The sequence below is a fragment of the Stigmatopora argus genome, chromosome 6 (assembly GCF_051989625.1).
Source record: "Stigmatopora argus isolate UIUO_Sarg chromosome 6, RoL_Sarg_1.0, whole genome shotgun sequence".
Classification (NCBI taxonomy): Eukaryota; Metazoa; Chordata; class Actinopteri; order Syngnathiformes; family Syngnathidae; genus Stigmatopora; species Stigmatopora argus.
Genome location: NC_135392.1, coordinates 20,650,798 through 20,671,687, shown reverse-complemented (window position 1 = coordinate 20,671,687; position 20,890 = coordinate 20,650,798). Strand labels below are relative to the sequence as shown.

At 42.5% G+C, this 20,890-nt stretch overlaps 1 protein-coding gene across 7 annotated transcripts in view; it reads left to right on the top strand.

Moving 5' to 3' along the window:
• acad9 (acyl-CoA dehydrogenase family, member 9) overlaps window positions 1-20,890 on the top strand; it is a 156,857-nt gene that overhangs the window by 112,084 nt on the left and 23,883 nt on the right. Inside the window, exon 17 of one of the 7 annotated variants that reach the window (XM_077602713.1) lies at window positions 13,821-18,161. The exons of the other annotated variants lie outside the window; for them this stretch is intronic. Within the exon in view, the coding sequence (XP_077458839.1) occupies window positions 13,821-13,823 (3 nt within the window). The 3' untranslated portion in view covers window positions 13,824-18,161. Of the gene's footprint in view, window positions 1-13,820; window positions 18,162-20,890 lie in introns of those variants that run through there. 7 annotated transcript variants of the gene reach the window in all.

Sequence of the window (20,890 nt, the reverse complement as noted above, 5' to 3'; positions counted from 1 at the left end):
GTGCATGGCACAACAGAAATTTAATGTTCCATGGCTTTTTTTCTATGAAGAACCCAGAGAGAGTTATTTAGTTATTATTTATTTCATAAATAGTGTTATTTATTTCCTGTTTTTTCTGTGAAGAACTCAGAGAGGGTTATTTAGTTATTATTTATTTCATAAATAGTGTTATTTATTTCCTGTTTTTTTCTGTGAAGAACTCAGAGAGGGTTATTTAGTTATTATTTATTTCATTAATAGTGTTTTATTTGTTTCCTGACTTTTTTCTGTAAAGAACCTGGAAAGGGTTATTTGGTTATGTGTGGCTTTCTGGAAAACAATAAAAATTTTAAGCTCCCCTACGATCGTCACACTTTTTCTGTTACAAACTGACACCGGCCCCCCATCAGAGAAGGGAAAGGTTATGTGGCCCTCACAGGACAAAGTTTGGGGACCCCTGGTCTATATTAATCACCTAATGCAATGGTTCCAGCAGTACGCCACACCATACTCTACAGTTGTCTCAATTTTTAATTTACTGCTCATTTTGTTTTCATTTTGAACTAAAAATGCATTCCACCTTTGTTCCGAACAAGAACCATGGTCTTGGATTTGAAGGTGCTGATTCTTCACACTCTGCTATGAAGTTCCAAAGTTTAAAGAATTATCTAAAGCTGGTACTGCAACCAAGTTCAAAATATTGAAGGGCACAACACCTTTTCTTCTTTTGGTTGGCAAAATAAATCATGCATGTCATTTTAACAATGTTGCATTTCAAGAAAAGACAAATACTAACAAATTACACATTAACGTTGGCAATCTTTATTTTTTGCATTTTTTCACTTTCAAATTATCCTGCGGACCTGATCGAACCGCGGGCCTTATGTTTGACACCCCAGTACTAGACATAAGCACACGTGTTACACCCTGCATTTGATCTTGAAACACAGGGGGGAATAATTACAACAGTGAGATGTTGTTGTTTCCTCAATCCAACTTTTTACTGTAATAATCAACACAAAAACCCATAACATACAATTACACCCATATATATATATATATATATATATATATATATATATATATATATATATATATATATACAACTTTTTACTGTAATAATCAACACAAAAACCCATAACATACAATTACACCCATATATATATATATGGGTGTAATTGTATGTTATGGGTTTTTGTGTTGATTATTAAAGTAAAAAGTTGGATTGAGGAAACAACTATATATATATATATATATATATAAAATCAACACATTAGAACCCAAACCATAATGTACAATCACACTCGTTCCACACACGGTCATAACTTGTTATCTTTCCTTTTTACAACTTCGAGTAGTCCTACTATTATTCAACAGGGCAAAAAATGCAATATTAACAATATAACATCCTTTCTATGACCGTTATAGACACTGTCCAGTATAATGATGGCCGAAGGTAGCGTGCTAAATGCTATTCCATGTGCGTGACCCGAGACTCGCACATTCACGCTTGCCATTAGAAGTAAATAAACATTACCAAACATTCTCTTTTCTCACACGCTAAACAGTGTATATTACAAACCCCAAACTCAACCAGCCTTTACAACAAACAGCATACCTTGAAACACGGGGGAATAATTACAACAGTGAGACGTTGTTGTTTCCTCAATCCAACTTTTTACTGTAATGATTCCAAATCCCCCCTGCCTCAAACTATGTGCTAAGACATCAATAATCGAATGCCGACATTCTTTAACATGCCACACACTTGTCATATGGATCAAAGGATCAACAATCGAACACCGATACACACATCCAATCCAAACTTGTACATTCTCAACATGCAATCGTTAATAAATCAAACACTAGCATGTCACACTCCCCCACAAAAACAAATGTCGTCCCGACATCAGTACATTCCAAATATCTTCCCCTTGTTGGTTGTTATTCTGAACAGTCTGGCGATTTTGTCATTTCACATCCTCTTCTGTGAGCTGATACTCATGAAAACTCCAGACGGCGAGGGCCACAGTTCAAATATAATCCACAACTCGTACGGTCCACGTTCACTGGATGGAAACTGTAATCACAGTCCGTAACAGTCCATTTTCGCATAATACATGTCACCCTTGTAGGCTCAAGCCTGTTGGAGCCCATACATAAAGGGTGGTTGAATGTAATATGGCTGCAGGTGTACTAACCAAGGGACCACTCCTGGTGCAGGGTAATCAGGTAGCAGCTGATGTGGTGACTGAGTACTGTAACAGGAGGGGACACCAAGCTGATCATAGGTCGTTCGTCGTGGTGGATGTCTCTCCCTTCTTGGCCGTTCATAAGTCAACGCCTCAGGTTCATTCACAGCGGTTGGCGGAGAGGTCTCTGATAACTGATCATCACGAGGATCTTCAACAGCCAGATTTGTTCCCTCACCAAGCAGGTCCTCCAGCTGATAGTCATCTTCTGCTTGTACTGGTCCGGAAGCAGGGCCCTTCACTTCAAGTCTCTGATCCGCTGGCAGTGGCCTGTGGTCAGACTCCATCCCTTGGGCATCTCTCTCATTTAGCACCTGGAGGGGCTCGTAGTGAAAGTCATCTTCGTTACCAGTCTTCGTCTGTCTCTTGAAGATGAGATACCGGCTGCTGTTTATTTCTCTCCATACTCTTGTCAATTTTTCCTCCTTCTGGTGTCAGGTTTTTTATCAGGATGCGCTCTCCTGGTTTTAGCACGGAGCTCCTCACTTTGGTGTCAGTGCTTTTTACCTCGTTCTCCAGCTTTTCGTACACTCACGGTGGCAATGGTGTACGCCTCCTCCATCCCTCGTCTCCCTTTCTCCACTTTGGCCTTGTATAACTCCATCTTGTGCATTTGCTCCCTGTAGCGTGCCACCTCACTCTCCAGCTTGTCAGCTCTGATTGCGCGTTCTCTCAGCGCATCCAGTTCATCGCGATAGGCGCGGGCTGCACGGACGTCTACGAGCAGCTTCAAATTCTCCTGCTGGAGCCTCTTTATTTCTCCCTCCATGTTTTCCTGCTTGGGTCTGTTGTCCAGCAGTTGTTCATTCCTCTCTTCTAGCTCTTGTCTAAGTTGTCTGATCTTTGCCTTTGAATCGGCAAGTTCCACCATCAGGTGTTGCTGAGTTCCCACCTGCTGCTGTTGCATGCTGGGAGGATTGACGATGGCCAGTGGACTGGGTGTGCCACAAAGCACACGAACCACACCTTCCCTTTCCTGAGTTAGCTCTGCTATAGTCTCTTCTTTTAGTGGTCTGCCTCCTCGGATTTTACATCCAGCTTGGAAATGTTCTCCACTCCCACACCAATAACAATGTGTGCACTTCACATCTCGCCCTCCCTGCTGACAAGCAAAACACCTTCTTGGGACATAAGCAGGGCGACTAGTGTTCCAGGGGGGTGCTGGGGGCTTGCTGTAGTAATTTTGTTTTGCAGAAGGTGGCTGGGGCTCCCTAACTGGTCTTCTAACTGAAGGTGGGAGGTAGGACTGAGGCTGAAACATAGCCTGCTGTAGTGTCTCTTTGATCTGAGCTATTTCTGCACTGAGATCTATAAGAGAAGCAACACTTGTCTTAAGTTCAGTCAACTCCGCTCGTACCTCACGGGACACTTTTGGTTTTTCTTCTCCAGGGCCATTGGAAGGTCGTAGTTCTTCTGAGTGTATCTTGCTAACATGTGTCGCTGCCTGTAGGGCACTAAACTTTTTATTTCTCCTTTCCGTTTCATTAGCACAGGCTACATTTAACCGCTCTAGTAAAAGTTCATATGAAGTCTTACAGTCCAGCAAGAGGTCGTACTGGAGTCCTGATTCTGATTCTTGAGATGCAAACAGTACCTTCTGCCTAAGAACCAAGACTCGCATTAAGAAACTTTGAGGAGCCTCTTTAATATGCTGCACTTCTGAAGCTAACTGCACATAGAGGTCGGTAGCACTCCTTTCCTGAAAATGAGCGTGTAGGATTTGTTTGAGCGTGGGAAGAGTGAGGTTAGGTTTTTCTTCCAAGTAATCACGTAGCTGCAAACTGGGGGAGATAACTCTGATAACTGCATCAATAATTTCTAGGTAACCCCTATTCAATCCATTTTCAATTTGATGAACAAGGCTGGAGAATGTCAGCTTGTCCCTCTGGCCTGGTTCACCTATTTGGCCGGCAATTTTGAAGTCCTTGCGCCAGTATGAGCTTGGCTGGGGCTGGGGAGACACCCCCCCTGAGGGTCCGCAGCATCTGGTAGCTGGGGCAAAGTTATTGGAGTCTCTTCCAATCTTGATCCTTGCTTTTCGTTTTCGTCTCTTTTGACTTCATGCTTCATATCTGATATTTTATCTTTCAGTTTCAACAATTCAGACATGCCTTCATCCTCTACTTCCTCTAGTTCTTCTCTTTCTAGGTACTTCACAATGTGAGCCACTAATGATAGGCGCGATTTCCGTTTAACACTTCTGAATATGTTAAGAAAACCACATATTTCCAGTAGGTTATTTTCCGTCAGGTTGTTCAATGTTCCTACCACCTCTTCGAGTAACTGTTCAATTTTGTTGACGATGTAGGAGTTCTGTTGACTGTACAGGAGTGAACTCTGAACTGGCACGTCTTTACTGTCCCTCTGATGATCTCATATTGGCCTCAGATGACAAGTACTCAACCGCCAACTTCCAGTTCTTCTTAAATAGCAACACCTCCTCTCACTGCCATCGGCCTGGTTTTGTGGGGGGATTTAGCTGGCTCAGAATTCAGTGAGCAGGTCATGGACACTGGACATCTGAACAGCAATTCCAGCGGTGCTTCCAAAATGTTACACCCTGCATTTGATCTTGAAACACGGGGGAATAATTACAACAGTGAGACGTTGTTGTTTCCTCAATCCAACTTTTTACTGTAATAATCAACACAAAAACCCATAACATACAATTACACCCATATATATATATATATATATATATGGGTCATTTTCACATAATTCAGCAAATAACGGTAAAGACACTTTCAGAAAATGAATAATTTACAAAATGCAATTCAAGCATTCTGATTATCTCTAATTAGCAACACTAGCACTGCCTGGAAATATCTTAGCTGGAACTTTAATGAAAACATAATTAATTAAAATTTAACCTGGATTTTACTAGTCTGAGCTCCTTGTACTGGTGAATGATACGATATTGGTGCCCCATAAGAGCCACAAGGTCTTTCTCAAGGTCATCACAGAGTTTCGCAATGGTGACAGATTTTTCTTTCTTCTGGATGACAACAACATCAATTGGCCCATTATTTGTCATTCTGGTCTCTACTCCCTTCTCCCATTCGTGGTATAACACTTGCTCCTTTGATTGCCTTATGTCATCAGTTCCATCCCTGTAGATCTTTTTGATGTATTTCTTGCAGACAGCACAGTTTCTAAACATACAACGGTAAAGACAAAATTTATTAACGGTAAAGACACAACATTCCACCTCAGCCTTTGACATTGGTAGATGGTATTTCTTGGCACTCAGTAAATGATAGTGTTCTGCATGCATACACCATGCCCAGTTCATTAAAAAGCAAAGTAATTATGTTCACCAAGTTTTTAGGACATCGGTAAAGACATGGAATTGTTACGACATTTCACAGGTATGGTCCTTACCTTGGTTTTAGTTTCATTCTCATGGCTTCTGCTTAGCTGGCGTTGACAATATGGCTGACAACATCCTGGTACTTCTCCCACACCAGCCACCTGGTGTATTTACTGTGAATTTTTTGGTGTATTTCTCATGTGATAACGGTAAAGACACACTAACTGATATGAAAGGTACATCAGTAAAACTGTTTGCAGTTGCAATTCTTTTGCATTTTTCTCAAAGACAACTTGAGTGAAAATACTATTGAAACAAATCTAAACAACACATTCTAAATAGAGACAAACAAATAAATCATAACCCGACTTTTCATTCCTATAAACTGTGACACTAGATTCTGGACATCTAACGGAGTGGACAAATTCAACATAAACTGGCTCTCAATGTATTTGTGTCTCAAATAGATTTCTCTTAAAATTGGTGCCAAATGTAGTATAATATGTGGCAAACAAAGCAGTAGTAATTAATTTTTATAACTTTGTAACACATAAAGGGAAAGTCCAGGGCCATATCTTTACCGTTATTTGCTGAATTATGTGAAAATGACCCACATATATATATATATATATATATATATAATCAACACATTAGAACCCAAAACATAATGTACAATCACACTCGTTCCACACACGGTCCTAACTTGTTATATCTTTCCTTTTTACAACTTCGAGTAGTCCTACTATTGTTCAACAGGGCAAACAATGCAATATCAATAATATAACATCCTTTCTATGACCGTTATAGACACTGTCCAGTATAATGATGGCCGAAGGTAGCGTGCTAAATGCTATTCCATGTGGGTGACCCGAGACTCGCACATTCACGCTCGCCATTAAAAGTAAATAAACATTACCAAACATTATCTCTTTTCTCACACGCTAAACAGTGTATATTACAAACCCCAAACTCAACCAGCCTTTACAACAAACAGCATACCTTGAAACACAGGGGGAATAATTACAACAGTGAGACGTTGTTGTTTCCTCAATCCAACTTTTTACTGTAATGATTCCAAATCCCCCGTGCCTCAAACTATGTGCTAAGACATCAATAATCGAATGCCGATATTCTTTAACATGCCACACACTTGTCATATGGATCAAAGGATCAACAATCGAACACCGATACACACATCTAATCCAAACTTGTACATTCTCAACATGCAATCGTTAATAAATCAAACACTCTAGCACAGGGGTGGCCAACCAGTCAGAGACTAAGAGCCACTTTTTTTACTGTGTTACTGCAAAGAGCCACATCATACATGGGCACACACAGACCTCTGCACAGCCAGAATTATTGAAAATGACCCACAGCAAGATAATGACAGTTATTTTTTTCAACAGTTAACATTGTGTGCACTGTCACACACACACACATAAACTCTCAGTTAAAGCAAGTCCACAAACAAAAATATAACAATTTTCAATGACATTTTTCTCTTACTATGCTGCTTAGTGGGACTTCTGGCATTCCTTGTCCTGAACAATCCTCCTCAAATCTGGCTTGTATTCCGTTGTTGCCACTCGAAGCAACTCTTTCACATGAGTGTCAGTCAAAACAGATCGATGCTTTGATTTCACATGTTTCAGGGTGGAAAACACAGACTCGCAGACGTACGTTGACCCAAACATCGACAGGATCTTTAGCGCAGCTCGTTTGATGTTGGGGTATTTTTCCATCGGAACACGTTTCCAGAACTCAATGGTCCCTTCCCTGAAAACAGCTTTCAGTTGATCCTCCTCACAAAGATCAATCATCTCCAACTCCGCCGCAGCCTCATCTGTGACGAGCGGGATTTTCAAACAGTCCATCTCCGCATTAAATGGGTCGACAAGGAACGTAATCTGTGGTCTTTTCAGTTGTAGATCACGGAAGCGGGTCACAAAGCTTTCGTGCAAGTTTTCAATCAGCGTTGCATATCTGTCTCTTTTCTTTTTCAGGGCGGCACTGGTGACATGTTCACTGGCTTTCAGCAGAGTGGGAAAATGCGTTAAATCTTTTTTTTGAATTTGCGTCTTGAACAGTTTCAGTTTGTTGATAAACGCAAACACACATTGCACGAGGTCAGGCAGCATTTTTAACTTGCCTTGCAGGGTCAGGTTCAGTCTGTCCAAGTGCCACAGCATGTCGACCAAAAATGCCAGATCCATAATCCACTCGAGGTCCGAGAGCTCGGGATAGTCCTTGCCCTTGAACAGTTTCACGGCATCCAAAAGCTCAAAGAAGCGAGAGAGCACTTTGCCTTTTGACAGCCACCTCACAGTGCAGTGCAGCGGCAGGTCACCTGGAAGCCCTTGGTCCAGCTCAGCGATGAGACTCCTGAATTGCCTGTGGTTAAGCGCGTGTGTGCGGATGTAGTTCACGATTTCCATCACAGGCTTCATGACGTTGTCTGAATTCAATGATTTAGACACGAGTTGCTCCCTGTGGATGATGCAATGGAAATTCCAAAAGTCGGGAAATGTTTGATCAGTTTTACATAGCCCCACAAGCCCGTTCACGGATCCGATCATGGCCGGCGCTCCATCCGTGGCTATTGCAGTTAGTTTTGCTATGGGCAGGTTCGCTTTTGCAAATGCAGCCATCATCGTTTCTTTCACATCTATGCCACGTGTTCTGTCTTTTAATGGCACAATATCAAGGAATTCTTCTTTGATCATACATTCGTTTGACACAGACCGTGCAAAAATTGCTAACTGAGGCTTGTCCTGTATGTCACAACTCTCATCCAATGCCACACTAAAATACTCACATGCTTGAAGGTCAGAGTGCAACTGTGATTCAATAGCAGTGTTAATGTCCGATATTCTGCGTTCAACAGTGTGGCGCGAGAGTTGGACATCTGATATGCTTCGTTTTAGTTTGTTGTCTTCAGGAGACAAGATTTCAACAGCGTCATTAAGGCATTTTTTTATGAAGTCCCCTTCACTGTATGGCTTTTTAGCCTGTGCGATGTTCCAAGCCAGTCGATATGAAGCAAGAGTTATGGTTTTTGAGTGTTTTGTTAATTTTTTGAAAAACTGCATCTGCTTTTCTGCCTGACTTTTCAAAGTGACCAACCTCTGCTTGCGAGGTTCAGTCCCTTTTGGAAATTCCTCGTCGATGTAAGGATGGATTGAGTTAAAGTGACGCTGAAGATTTGAAGCTTTGAAATGCGCCAATGATGCCTGACATATAAGGCAGAATGGCTTGCCATTACGTTCAACAAAAAAATATAAATTCTCCCACTCTGTTAAAAATGTCCTGTTCTCTTCTTCATATTTTCGTTTGGCTGTGCATTTTTTTCCTGCCATTTTGAGAGCGCTTGAAACAAATTATTTACAACTCAAATAATCTCGCGCGTTTGACATTACATCAGACGTTATTCTTCTTCTTTTCAATTCAAACTGGCTCACCTGGTCAGTGCGCCACCTAGTGTTAATGAATGGCAGCGCCAGCCAAGCATTTTTTAAGCTTGTCATGTGAAAGCCCCTGAAGCCCCGACGAGTGGATCCCCGAGTGCAGGTAACAGGCTAAACTAGCAGCTGTTTGACGGCTCGGACTACGTGCTGGGACCCTGTGTGTACTATTGATGAAGTTTGGTGCAATTCTGAGCATTATTTGTGGCTAATAGTGGCGTTTGCGGTCGGACAGTGGCTCCGTACAGCGCCGTATGTGGCGATAGTGCGGTATTTGCTGAAGTTGGTGGATCTCGTGAATCTAGCGGTCGGGTAAATTAATCTCTTGAATGGGGTTGTTACGGTGTGTTTGACCATGGTTTACACTTACGCCTTACGCCAGAATATCGCTTAAAGAGCCGCATGAAATCAGCCAAAGAGCCGCATGCGGCTCTAGAGCCGCGGGTTGGCCACCCCTGCTCTAGCATGTCACACACGCGCACACAGACACACAAACAAGTAGTACAGTTTTAGACAGTGTTGTGATTGTAATTTTGCTTTAAGATGATTGGCGAAGAGTTTCAGAGATGGTAATTACCAAATGGTAATTGGTATTGAGTTCCAGTTATGCGAGTCACGGCTAAATCCACTCTTTCTGTTGTCTACAATCTATCTCTATTAGATTCCAAAGATCTAATGATTACATGGAACTATGATCTTGAAACCTAAATGTTTTAATTTGCCCCAGGTTAAGTTGGGGGATCAGTGAAAAAGAACATTTTTAATAAGGTAATGTAATAGAAAAGAAATGTTAAAAAAATCAAGCGAGTCACAGCTCCATGGAACTTAATGCTTTCACCACGAGTGGAAGAGAACTACTGTCAGCCTTCTAAAATTGCGGCTTCAGGAGATATTTTTTAAATTATCCAAATCAAAAATATATTATCTAACTCTACAATGTCTTTTTCTTGAGTCTGTATCCGTTCTTGCTACTGCAACCAAGATGGTGCCGCTCAAGTGGCAGCCGGTAGCGGTAGCTCTGTCCATTCTCGCTCGTTTTGTGTTTTTGTTGCTTTTCTATCTTTTTTAAATGCATTTGAATACAGTGGTACCTCGAGATACAAGCTTAATGCGTTCCGGGACTGAGCTCGTATGTTGATTTACTCGTATCAAACGAACGTTTCCCATAGAAATGAACTAAAAACAAATTAATTCGTTCCAACCCTCTGAAAAAACACCCAAAACAGGATATTGGATTGGAAAAACATTTTTATTTGTTCTAATACGCCATCTATTAACAAAGTAACAAATAACTAGTGGTTTAATATTACTAAAATGTGTTTAATAGTACTAAAATTATACGGATTTCAAAGGGGGGAGAGAGAGATGGACAGAGAGAGGGGGGGACTTTTTGCACGGCAACGCGCTCGTAACATAAACAAATTTAAATGAACTTGGATTACGATGCAGACACTAAAAAATACCGTATTTTCACGACTATATGGCGCACCGCATTTAAAGGTGCAGTCTCAGTAACAAATGCTATTTCTGTATTTGACACACAGGGCGCACCATACTAATACACGCAGCCAGGCATAGTAAAACATACACCAACTTAAACATACAGACACGCAAAAAAAACGTTTAAAAGGCAAAGGAAGCAAAACTGAGTTTGGTTGTACTTTATTTAGCCGTTTTACAATGTACTCACGCTTTTTGATCAATCATCACTCACAAATCCATCAAAGTCCTCTTTCTTTGTCCAAATGATTCATCAAAAACGCTGGGTTCCCTCTCTTCGTTGTCAGAGTCACTCACATTGACATGTGGCTCCAGAGAAATGATGCCGGCTTTGGCAAAATCTCGAACAACACTGCAAGCAGACACGTTAGTCCAAGCGGCCACAATCCGTTCGCAAATAGTGGCGGAACTAGCCAGCGCTGCCTGCCACTCTTCGTAAAGCTGTGTTCGCCACCTATCATCCATTGTTCCCATGCCGCTCGCAACTTTCCTTTGAACGCCCGGTTGATGCCGATGTCCAGCGGTTGGAGTTCTTTAGTTAAGCCTCCGGGAATGACGGCAAGCTCAGAGTTTATCTTCGTGACTTGGTTTTTCACCGCTGCTGTGAGATGAGCACGTATGGAGTCGCAAATCAAGATTGACGGTAGGCCGTGAAAAAAGCCATCCGGTCTCTTAACATACACCTCACGTAGCCATTCTCTCATTTTCTCCTCGTGCATCCAGCCCTTTTGGTTTGCCTTCACGATGATGCCGGCTGGAAACTTTTCTTTCGGCAGCGTCTTACGCTTAAAATATATATAAAGATAGTGCCGGGAGAAGAAGCGATGCTCCAGACCGAGCATTCCATCATTGTTATGGGAGCGTGAGATCTCTCCCCGGTCAGATGGAGGAGCTGTCGGTGAGTCATCACCACCTTATCGTGTAGGTGCGGTTCGTGTATCCCAGTGATCCCTGGAGCTATGTCGTCTGGGGCCTTGTGCCCCTGTTAGGGTCACCCATGGCAAACTGGTCTGAGGTGAGGGACCAGACAAAGCATGAGTCAAGACCTCTTATGATGAGCAACATTATTGGACGACGTCTTCCCTCGCCCGGACGCAGGTCACCGGGGCCCCACTCTGGAGCCAGGCCTGGAGGAGGGGCGCGATGGCGAGCGCCTGGTGGCGGGGCCTACACCCATGGGGCCCAGCCAGGTATAGCCCGAAGAGACGATGTGGGTTCCCCCTCACATGGGCTCACCACCTGTGAGAGGGGCCAAAGAGTTCGGTGCATCGACAGTTGGGCGGCAGGCAAAGGAGGGAAACTGGCTCTTCGGACGTGGAATGTCACCTCTCTGGTTGGGAAAGATCCTGAGCTAGTGCGTTAGGTTGAGAAATTCTGACTCGACGTAGTCGGGCTCACCTCTACGCACAGTTTGGGTTCTGGTACCACGAGGGACGAGAGGGTAGCATCCACCCGTCTTCGGGTGGAGGGGACGGGATCTAACTGTGGTTTGTGCGTATGCACCAAACAGCAGTTTAGAATACCCACCTTTTTTGGAGTCCTTAGAAGGGATGCTGGAGAGGCTGGGAACATTGAGTCCGAGTGTTCCGCACTTCTATTGCTGAGGCGGCAGACCGGAGCTGCGGCCGCAAGGTGGTCGCTGCGCTGGTGGCTATAGAGCCGTTTTGTCCCATGGCATTCCGGAGGCAGCTGAAGGGTACCGGGTGGCCAAGCTGTACACGGCTCGTGTCGTCTCTGAGTGGAAGAGTTTAATTACCTGGGGGTCTTGTTCACAAGTGAGGAAAGAATGGAACGGGAGATCAACAGGCAGATCGGTGCAGCATCGGCAGTGATTTGGACTCTGTCTGTCGTGGTGAAGAAGGAGTTGAGCCAAAAGTTGAGGCTCTCTATTCACCGGTCGATCTACATTCCTCCCCTCATCTGTGGTCACGAGCTGTGAGTTGTGCCTGAAAAAATCAAGATGCCCCCTGGACGCCTGCCTTGGGAAGTGTTCCGAGCCAGCTGGCCGGGGACCGCCTTGGGATACTGATACGGAAAACCTGGAAGAAGTAGCTGGGAGAGGGAAGTATGGGCCTCCCTGCTGAAGCTGCTGCCCCCGCGACCCAACTTGGGATAAAGCGAGAGAAGATGAGATGAGACTTTTGCTGGTGTAAAGACGCTATGCTGTCAGTAGACCGAGATGCTGCACAAACCTGCTGACTTTGTTCAGATTGTCTTTGTCAATTTTACCATACCGGAACGAAACCCTAACGAAACAGTAGTACTCTTACTTACTTTCTTCAAAATACGAAATTTTCAGGTTACAAAGCCCTTTGATATGCACATTATTGTTCCACTATACAAAAACAATATTAAATTTATGAAATACCTGAAAAATGTCAATACATGGATCCTGGATCTGTTATTTTATTTTGAAATTGTCACAGTAGCATTGCATTCTGCTTGACAATCTCCCTACACTCCAATGGCCTCCCATGGGCTGTCTACCAATAACAACTTTTTTTTCGTAGTTTTTGAGTGTGGTTCAAGCAACTTTGTTCTCAGTTTAAAATTACTGGCGTGAATGAAATTAAGAAGCGAGCCCTGTTCTTCATCCATGGCTGAGATTGCAAGGAAATACGACCATAACCCACCTACCATTGCTACGGTAATGAAGTAGAAGCTAGCATTAAAAGCGACGACTCCTTGGCATGGCCTTTGATTTCAAAAAATAGTTCGTAACTGAACAATGAGATGGAGAGACTGACTAGAGGAGGAAGAAATTGCAGGATTTACAGTGACAATGTTGATTATTTCTGAAAAACATCGCCCAATGGGAACCTAATCTAGAGGTGAGATCTTGATCTCGGGCCCGAACACAAAATGTCAATCATTATTTCGAGTTCGGGTCGGGCTCTCTCGCTGAAAAAAAAAAGTTTACTGAAAAGAGGTGTGGTCTCTCTCGCTGACTTTTTAAAATAAATAAATAAATGTTTATAAAAATGTATACTAAAACAATGTGTGGATATTAAACTATGGATTACTTGCAAATCAAGTTAATTTGGCGGGTTCGGGTTGGGTTCTTAAACCATTGGGCCGTGTCGGATCGGGCTGGAATTTTTAAGCCCGAAATTAGCTCAAACGTAAACCCAAATTGGTAAGAAGCAGTGGCGATTAATAAAATAAAAAATCATAAAGCCGAAAACGTGAATAAAAATAACTTGTTTAGATGTGTGTTTGTCAGGGGTGTTAAACTCAGTTTGTTTCGTGGGCTAGACCAATTTATTTTTGGCCCAAAAAGCTAACTAACTTCGTTTGTTAATTCACCCCTCGCAGTGAAAATGGATTGGATGTCTACCACCGTCAATGGCGCTGAAAGATGAGCATCCACAGCAATGTTCCTTCTAATTTTTCATGTATGGGCATACAGACAACCTCCCGAGCACACTTAGGACCAGTGTGAGCAATATCATACCGTATTTTCTCGCATATAAGCCGTATTTGTAACAAAAAAAAATGATGACTGAATCAAGAGCGTTGCTATACTGATTTTCACCAGTAGATGTCCGCAAATTAACATTTACTATTTGTTGGTTATTTTCTGTTTTGAAGTAAGAAAACAACCATTACTAGATGAGTTAGTATAAAACGTTTTTTCTGTATTTATACATATTTGTTTTTTGTGCCTATATTATTTTCTGAAATTCCACATATGAATGAATACATTGCTTTTCCATGTCCCCCCTCTGATAATGACTTCCTTTTTGAATTCGTCCACGTGCAGGCAAGAAACACCCTTTCGGAATGTGCAATCCAGCAAAGTTTATTAAAAAAGAGGTGTGGTCTCTCTGGCTGACTTTTTTAAAAAATAAATAAATGTTTATAAAAATGTATACTAAAACAATGTGTGGATATTAAACTATGGATTACCGTATTTTCACGACTATAAGGCGCACATAAAAGTCTTAAATTTTCTCCAAAATAGACCGGGCGCCTAATAATCCATTGCGCTTTATATATGGACCAATACTAAAATTGTCATCGCGATAAAATATAATGAATCAGTTGATAGGGTACACCGACTCTACTATTTTCCCATAGACAAAGTACTGCGCAGTGACTGCTGGGATATGTAGTAGTTCTTTTGTCAATACACCCAATGGACTGTGGCCTGTATACATCGACATCAATACAGCTTGACAAAGCATGGAAAGCACTGTTGGAAAAGTTATGCTAGCTACCAGCTAGCTACTATTTACGAATGGATTGTGGCCTGTATACATCGACATCAATACAGCTTGACAAAGCATGGGAAGCACTGTTGGAAAAGTTACGCTAGCTACCAGCTAGCTACTATTTACGAATGGATTGTGGCCTGTATACATCGACATCAATACAGCTTGACAAAGCATGGGAAGCACTGTTGGAAAAGTTACGCTAGCTACCAGCTAGCTACTATTTACGAATGGATTGTGGCCTGTATACATCGACATCAATACAGCTTGACAAAGCATGGGAAGCACTGTTGGAAAAGTTACGCTAGCTACCAGCTAGCTACTATTTACGAATGGATTGTGGCCTGTATACATCGACATCAATACAGCTTGACAAAGCATGGGAAGCACTGTTGGAAAAGTTACGCTAGCTACCAGCTAGCTACTATTTACGAATGGATTGTGGCCTGTATACATCAACATCAATACAGCCTGACAAAGCATGGGACGCACTGTTGGAAAAGTTACGCTAGCTACCAGCTAGCTACTATTGGCGAATGGATTGTGGCCGCCTGGACGAACGTATAAAACTCAGCGAATTGGCTAATTTGGACAATTGTTCAATTCAGACACAGAAAATGAGGACTTTGATGGATTTGTGGGTGATGACGTGAGTAAGTTGTGAAATGGCTTTGGACTCCTATCCAGGTTAGGTATGATGTTTTTAACACAAAATCTTTTAACTAGAATAAATAGCTGACAATAATTGCATCCTTCCTCCTGAGAATGCCCTTCACAGTGGTTCCCTTAAATTCGACGCCCCATTTCTTGGTTTTCTCCCTGGCTAGGTTGGACTGATTTGACTCCTTCTCCGCACCATTGATTATCTCCCTCTCCTGCAGCATAAAGTTGGTTCTCTTGCGTTTATGAGCTGACATTTGTGGGCTGAATTTAAAAATAAATGAATTCCAAAATACAACGCACACAAAAGTGGCGTAGTAGCGAGATTAGGGGGTGGCATAGTAAATTTATTTTTTATTGAATTTTGTCGGGACCGAGCAAAAGTGGCATAATAGCGAGAGTAGAATAAAAAGACGACGAAACTGCAAGTTGACGACGTCATGACACGATGACGTCATAATGCAATGGCGCTGTAACGTCATGACGGAAGACAAATCAGCCGATACGGTCATTTATTTCAAAATAGAGAAAATATAAACATAAAACGCTAAACGAAATTTATTTTTACCTCTATAAATGAAAGTTAAAAAAAGTATAGGTATAATCGGACATAGGCTTTGTCATCATCATTGACTCGACAAAAGCCTAATTGTCATCATACCCAGCTGCGTATGACGAAATTGTTACACGTACGTATCTTGCATAAAACATGAAAAAAAAACTTGCTTTCCCATCACTGCTCACTTGGGGCACGGCCATCTTAACTAGATCCGGCGCAGCCATCTTACCTATGGCGCTGTCTAAACCTAGTTAAACGTGCTCTGACTGGCCAGATGCAAGTAGTCTTGATTTTGAAATAAAACAATTCCACCTTGATTTTTTTGTTTTGTTTTATTTCTTGTTCGAAAGTGACAATTATTGGAGTATTATGAACCATTCAAAAATTGAGATATTTTGACAGAAGCAATATGGCTGCCACAACATCTTAAACTTTTGGTAAGAAAATTGTAATTTCCATAATTAGAAAGCATCGTGTTCTTATCAAGATTGACATTGCTTTATTCAAATTGAATAATTTGATATTTTGCATTTACAAAGACAGGCATATTAACTTCCTTATGATATTGAGCCTAATAATTTGCTTTTGATTCATACAGTATCTCAGAAATACCACTTGTGATGATTTCATTTGTGATTATGAAACAAAAATATTCCACTTAGATTTTTTTTCTTTTTATTTCTTGTTTGAAAGTGACAACTATTGCAGTAATATAAAGCATCGAAAAAAATAGAGGTATTTCCACATTAGAAGCAATTTGGCCGCCACAACATCTTAAACTTCTGGTAAGAAAATTGTAATTTCTGTAATCAGAAAGCATCAGGTCCTCATCAAGATAAACTTATAGTCAAACTGAATAATTTTGTATTTTGCATTTACAAAGATAGGCATATTAACTTCCTTATGATTTTGACCCTAATAATGTGCTTTTGATTCATATAGTATCTCAGAAATACCACTTGTGATGATTTTCCCTTCAAAGTAACACATTTGTACTCCCTATTAAACCATGAATATGGAGGTGAAAATTGGGAATCAGGGGGCGGTTTATACGCGAGAAATTGTAAAATTCAACAATTTCAAGGCAACTTTCATGGTGCGACTTATACGCGCGGGCGGCTTATATGCGAGTAAATACGGTAATTCCATGAAGACAATTACAGCTGAGAGCCACTCAACCCTCCAAACTGATGATAATCTTGTCGAAATGATGATTTCGGGGATTGACGACATTGAGGATGAAGAATGCGGTCTTTGAGAAATCAGCAAGAGATCTTCAATATGGCACGCAGTTTGCGACACGGGGTTAGGGTTGATATTGATAACAACATAGTCAAAGCCATCAAATTTGGAAATCGTCATTTAACAAAACCATATTTTAATTTAAAAAAAGAAACAGCAGTCACAACTCCCCATTATCATGTTACCTGTGCGCCAAAAACCTACAGAATCTCCTCTTGGTGCCCCGACGACATCTCTCGAATCTGATGAAGAGGCATTACCTGATGTTACGACTCCCCCTGATGGTAAGATATACCAGGGAGTCGCAACTACCACAGCAGAAAGATTCAGTCAATGACGAGCCAGACACACTGCAAGTAGCCTTCAGTGATGATTTATTAACAACAAAGTTCACCAAAACCTGGACTACGGGACAACATAGGGGAAGCAAAAGATACTAAAGTGGCACCCTCAAATAAGTGGTAAAAAAACACCCTCCCAGACAGGTGTTCGAACGAACACCCACAAAAATACAGGAAATAAGGCCTAAGGGTGCCACTGTCAGAACTGATGTAATAAAAGGCTAGACAGGGGAATAAACCATGTATAAATGCAACAAACTGTGTATACCCAGGGGTGTCTAAACTTATCTCAAGTCCCCCTATGCAGCCCAAAATAATTAACTATCAACATAAATACTCAATATACCAATGAGTAGCGTACTTAACATACCAGGTGAAGCTGGGGCAAACAAAACTTACTTAACTCTAGGCAATAAGTGCTATCTTAGAGAAAATAAGGACTCCACTGCCTCAGCATCTATAATCACAGGGAGTCAAGGGTGCCAAGGGCTGAACTGAAAAATAAGAGGATTTAAATAAGGACAGGAAGTGGATCTTGATTGGAGGAGGGATGATTGGGAAGTAGTCACAGCTGTGTTGGCCTGGGCAAGGCTTTGCCACAGGGGTGGAGCCACAGCTCCATGTACCTGCAGAAGAAAAATAAACCACACACAAAACAACACACCCTACTCTAGTGTGTACCCAGGCTGACAGCCGTAACACCTCCCCCCTCAAGAGTCAACCTGTTGACGAAATTGAACCACCAACCTGCCTCAACCAACCAACACAATCCTGATACAACTCTCCTTCTAAACCCGAGACAGGGCATCAGCCAAAACATTTTCTGAGCGTCTTTTGTGATGAATACTCAAATTATAATTTTGAAGGACAAGCGCCCAGCGCATCAACCGCTGATTGTGGTTAAACATTTTATCCAGAAAGACTAACGGATTGTGGTCGGTGTACACCACGACTGGAGTTTAAATAGATCCTACATAAACATCAAATAATTGGAGACCTAATAGCAGAGCAAGCGTCTCCTGTTCAATCGTAGAATACCGCCTTTGACTGGCATTAAACTTCTTAGAGAAGTATGCAACGGGATGGACTAAACCATCTGGGTCCCGCTGGGTCAATACCGCGCCCGCACCAAGACCGTTCGCATCGACTTCAATAGAGAACGGTGAAGAAAAATCAGGACTCCTGAGGACTGGGACATTGCAAAGGAGAGCCTTGCAGTTCTTCTTTTTCACCTCATGCGCCTGAGGATTACCCTCAGCAGCGCTAGAGCTGCCACTGGAACACGGATTAGTTCATCCAGGGAGTTGCCCAGGCCGCGATGGTAGCGTATATTTGGCAGATCCTATGGTATCAATACAGTCGTCTACTCTTGGCATAGGAAATGAGTCTGGAGCAGTTACTTTGTTCACCCGTCTATAGTCAGTACAACATCTAACAGTAGAATCTGGCTTTGGTACTAGTAAACATGGAGAGCTCCACACACTGAAACTAGGGTGAGCTAGATCGTTGTCTACGAGATAGGCAACCTCTTCCTCCATTAGTTTCCTCTTTTCAATATTAACCCTGTACGGATGCTGTTTAATGGGACGTGCCCCGCCTACATCAATATCATGTTCCAAAACGGTAGTGCGGGTGAGAACGTCGCCAAATAAAGTTGGGAAGTCTGAAATTTACTGAACCACGTCAGACTCCTGCTGTTTGTTTAGATGTTGCATTAACGTGGACAGGTTTTGTAACATTTCAGAATTGCACAGCCGGGGAGATTGTGTTTGAGTCTCACACACCGTCAAACCATCCTCGTCTCCCTGCATCTCTGTGCCATATAGGCATACTGGCGCTGTAACGGCGACCGATACGGGTGACAACGCACTGCACACAACCGGCAGTTCTTTAACACTTTCGTCTCGTGGATGATATTCCCTGAGCATGTTCACGTCACACACTCGCCTGTTTTCTGCGGTCGGGAGTGTTCACCAGGTAGTTTGTCTCACTCAACTTTTTACTTATCGAGTAAGGACCAGAGAATCGAGCCTGTAGAGAGGCTCCTTGTACGGGCAACAAAACAAGCACTTTATCACCTGCCTGTAAAGGCCGTCGAACTGCCTTTTTGTCAAATCAAAGTTTCATTCCTTCCTGCGCACCAGAGAGATTTTCTGTAGCCATCTCCCACACATTGTGTAGTCATTCGCGAACGCGACTGACACTGCAGGACATTAGTTTTGGCGGGCTTTTCACTAACAATCTGCTCTTTTAGTGCGTCTAATGGCCCTCTAACCGAGTGACCAAAAACGAGCTCTGCGGGACTAAAACCCGTAGATTCTTGCACTGCCCCGCGCACAGCGAACATTACAAGGGGCACTCCTTCATCCCAATCTTTTCCGGTAGCCAAACAATACTTGCGCAACACAGATTTTACTGTCTGATGCCATCTTTCTAACGCGCCCTGTGATTCCGGATGTCCGGATGGTATGCACTAGAAACGCGGTGGCTGATTGACAGCGACTGCAACACTTGCTCAAATATCCCCGACAAGAAATTTGTGCCTCATCTGTCTGCACAATCCGTGGAAGACCAAAAGTAGAGAAAAACTTGATCAGGGCATTCACTACAGATGGAGATGTGATCTTTCGCAACGGAATGGCTTCGGGATAGCGCGTAGCCATACACATGACAGTCAGCAAGTATTGGTTGCTAGATTTGGTTTGCGGAAGGGGACCAACACAATCTACTAGAATGTGTTCAAAGGGCTCCCCCATGATGGGTATTGGATGTAAAGGAGCAGGTGAGATTGTTTGATTAGGCTTGCCAGTCATTTGACACACGTGGCAAGTGCGGCAAAACGTGGACACATCTTTCTTAAGGCCTGGCCAAAAGAAATGCTTGGATAGGCGCGAATAGGTTTTAGTAACTCCTAAATGACCAGCCCAGAAATTGTCATGGGCCAAAGACACTACTGACTGGCGAAATTGTTTGGGTACTACTGTTTGACAGGCCTCATCCCTTTCACCATCACCCTCCTGCGGAGACCACCTACGCATGAGCAGTCCATCATAAACATAAGCTGTCGGCATGGTCTTCGCAACTTCAGGTGCAACAGTATATTCAAAACACTTGTTTAGGGTACTGTCCTCAATCTGAGTAGCGATTAGAGCGTCACGAGTCATATGAACTCCCTTCTCAGAGGCTAGAGCCGCAGCGGACTTTGTGGTGAATTTACCAGCCCTATCACACAACTCCGGTGGAAACACGGTGTCTGATAAATCTACTTATTTTTTTCGAGCCTGCGCTCGAGTGACGGCACATATGGGGAATACATCAGGAAAACTTTTGGAAAGCGCATTGGGACATGAAATAACAGGCTGCTTTAGC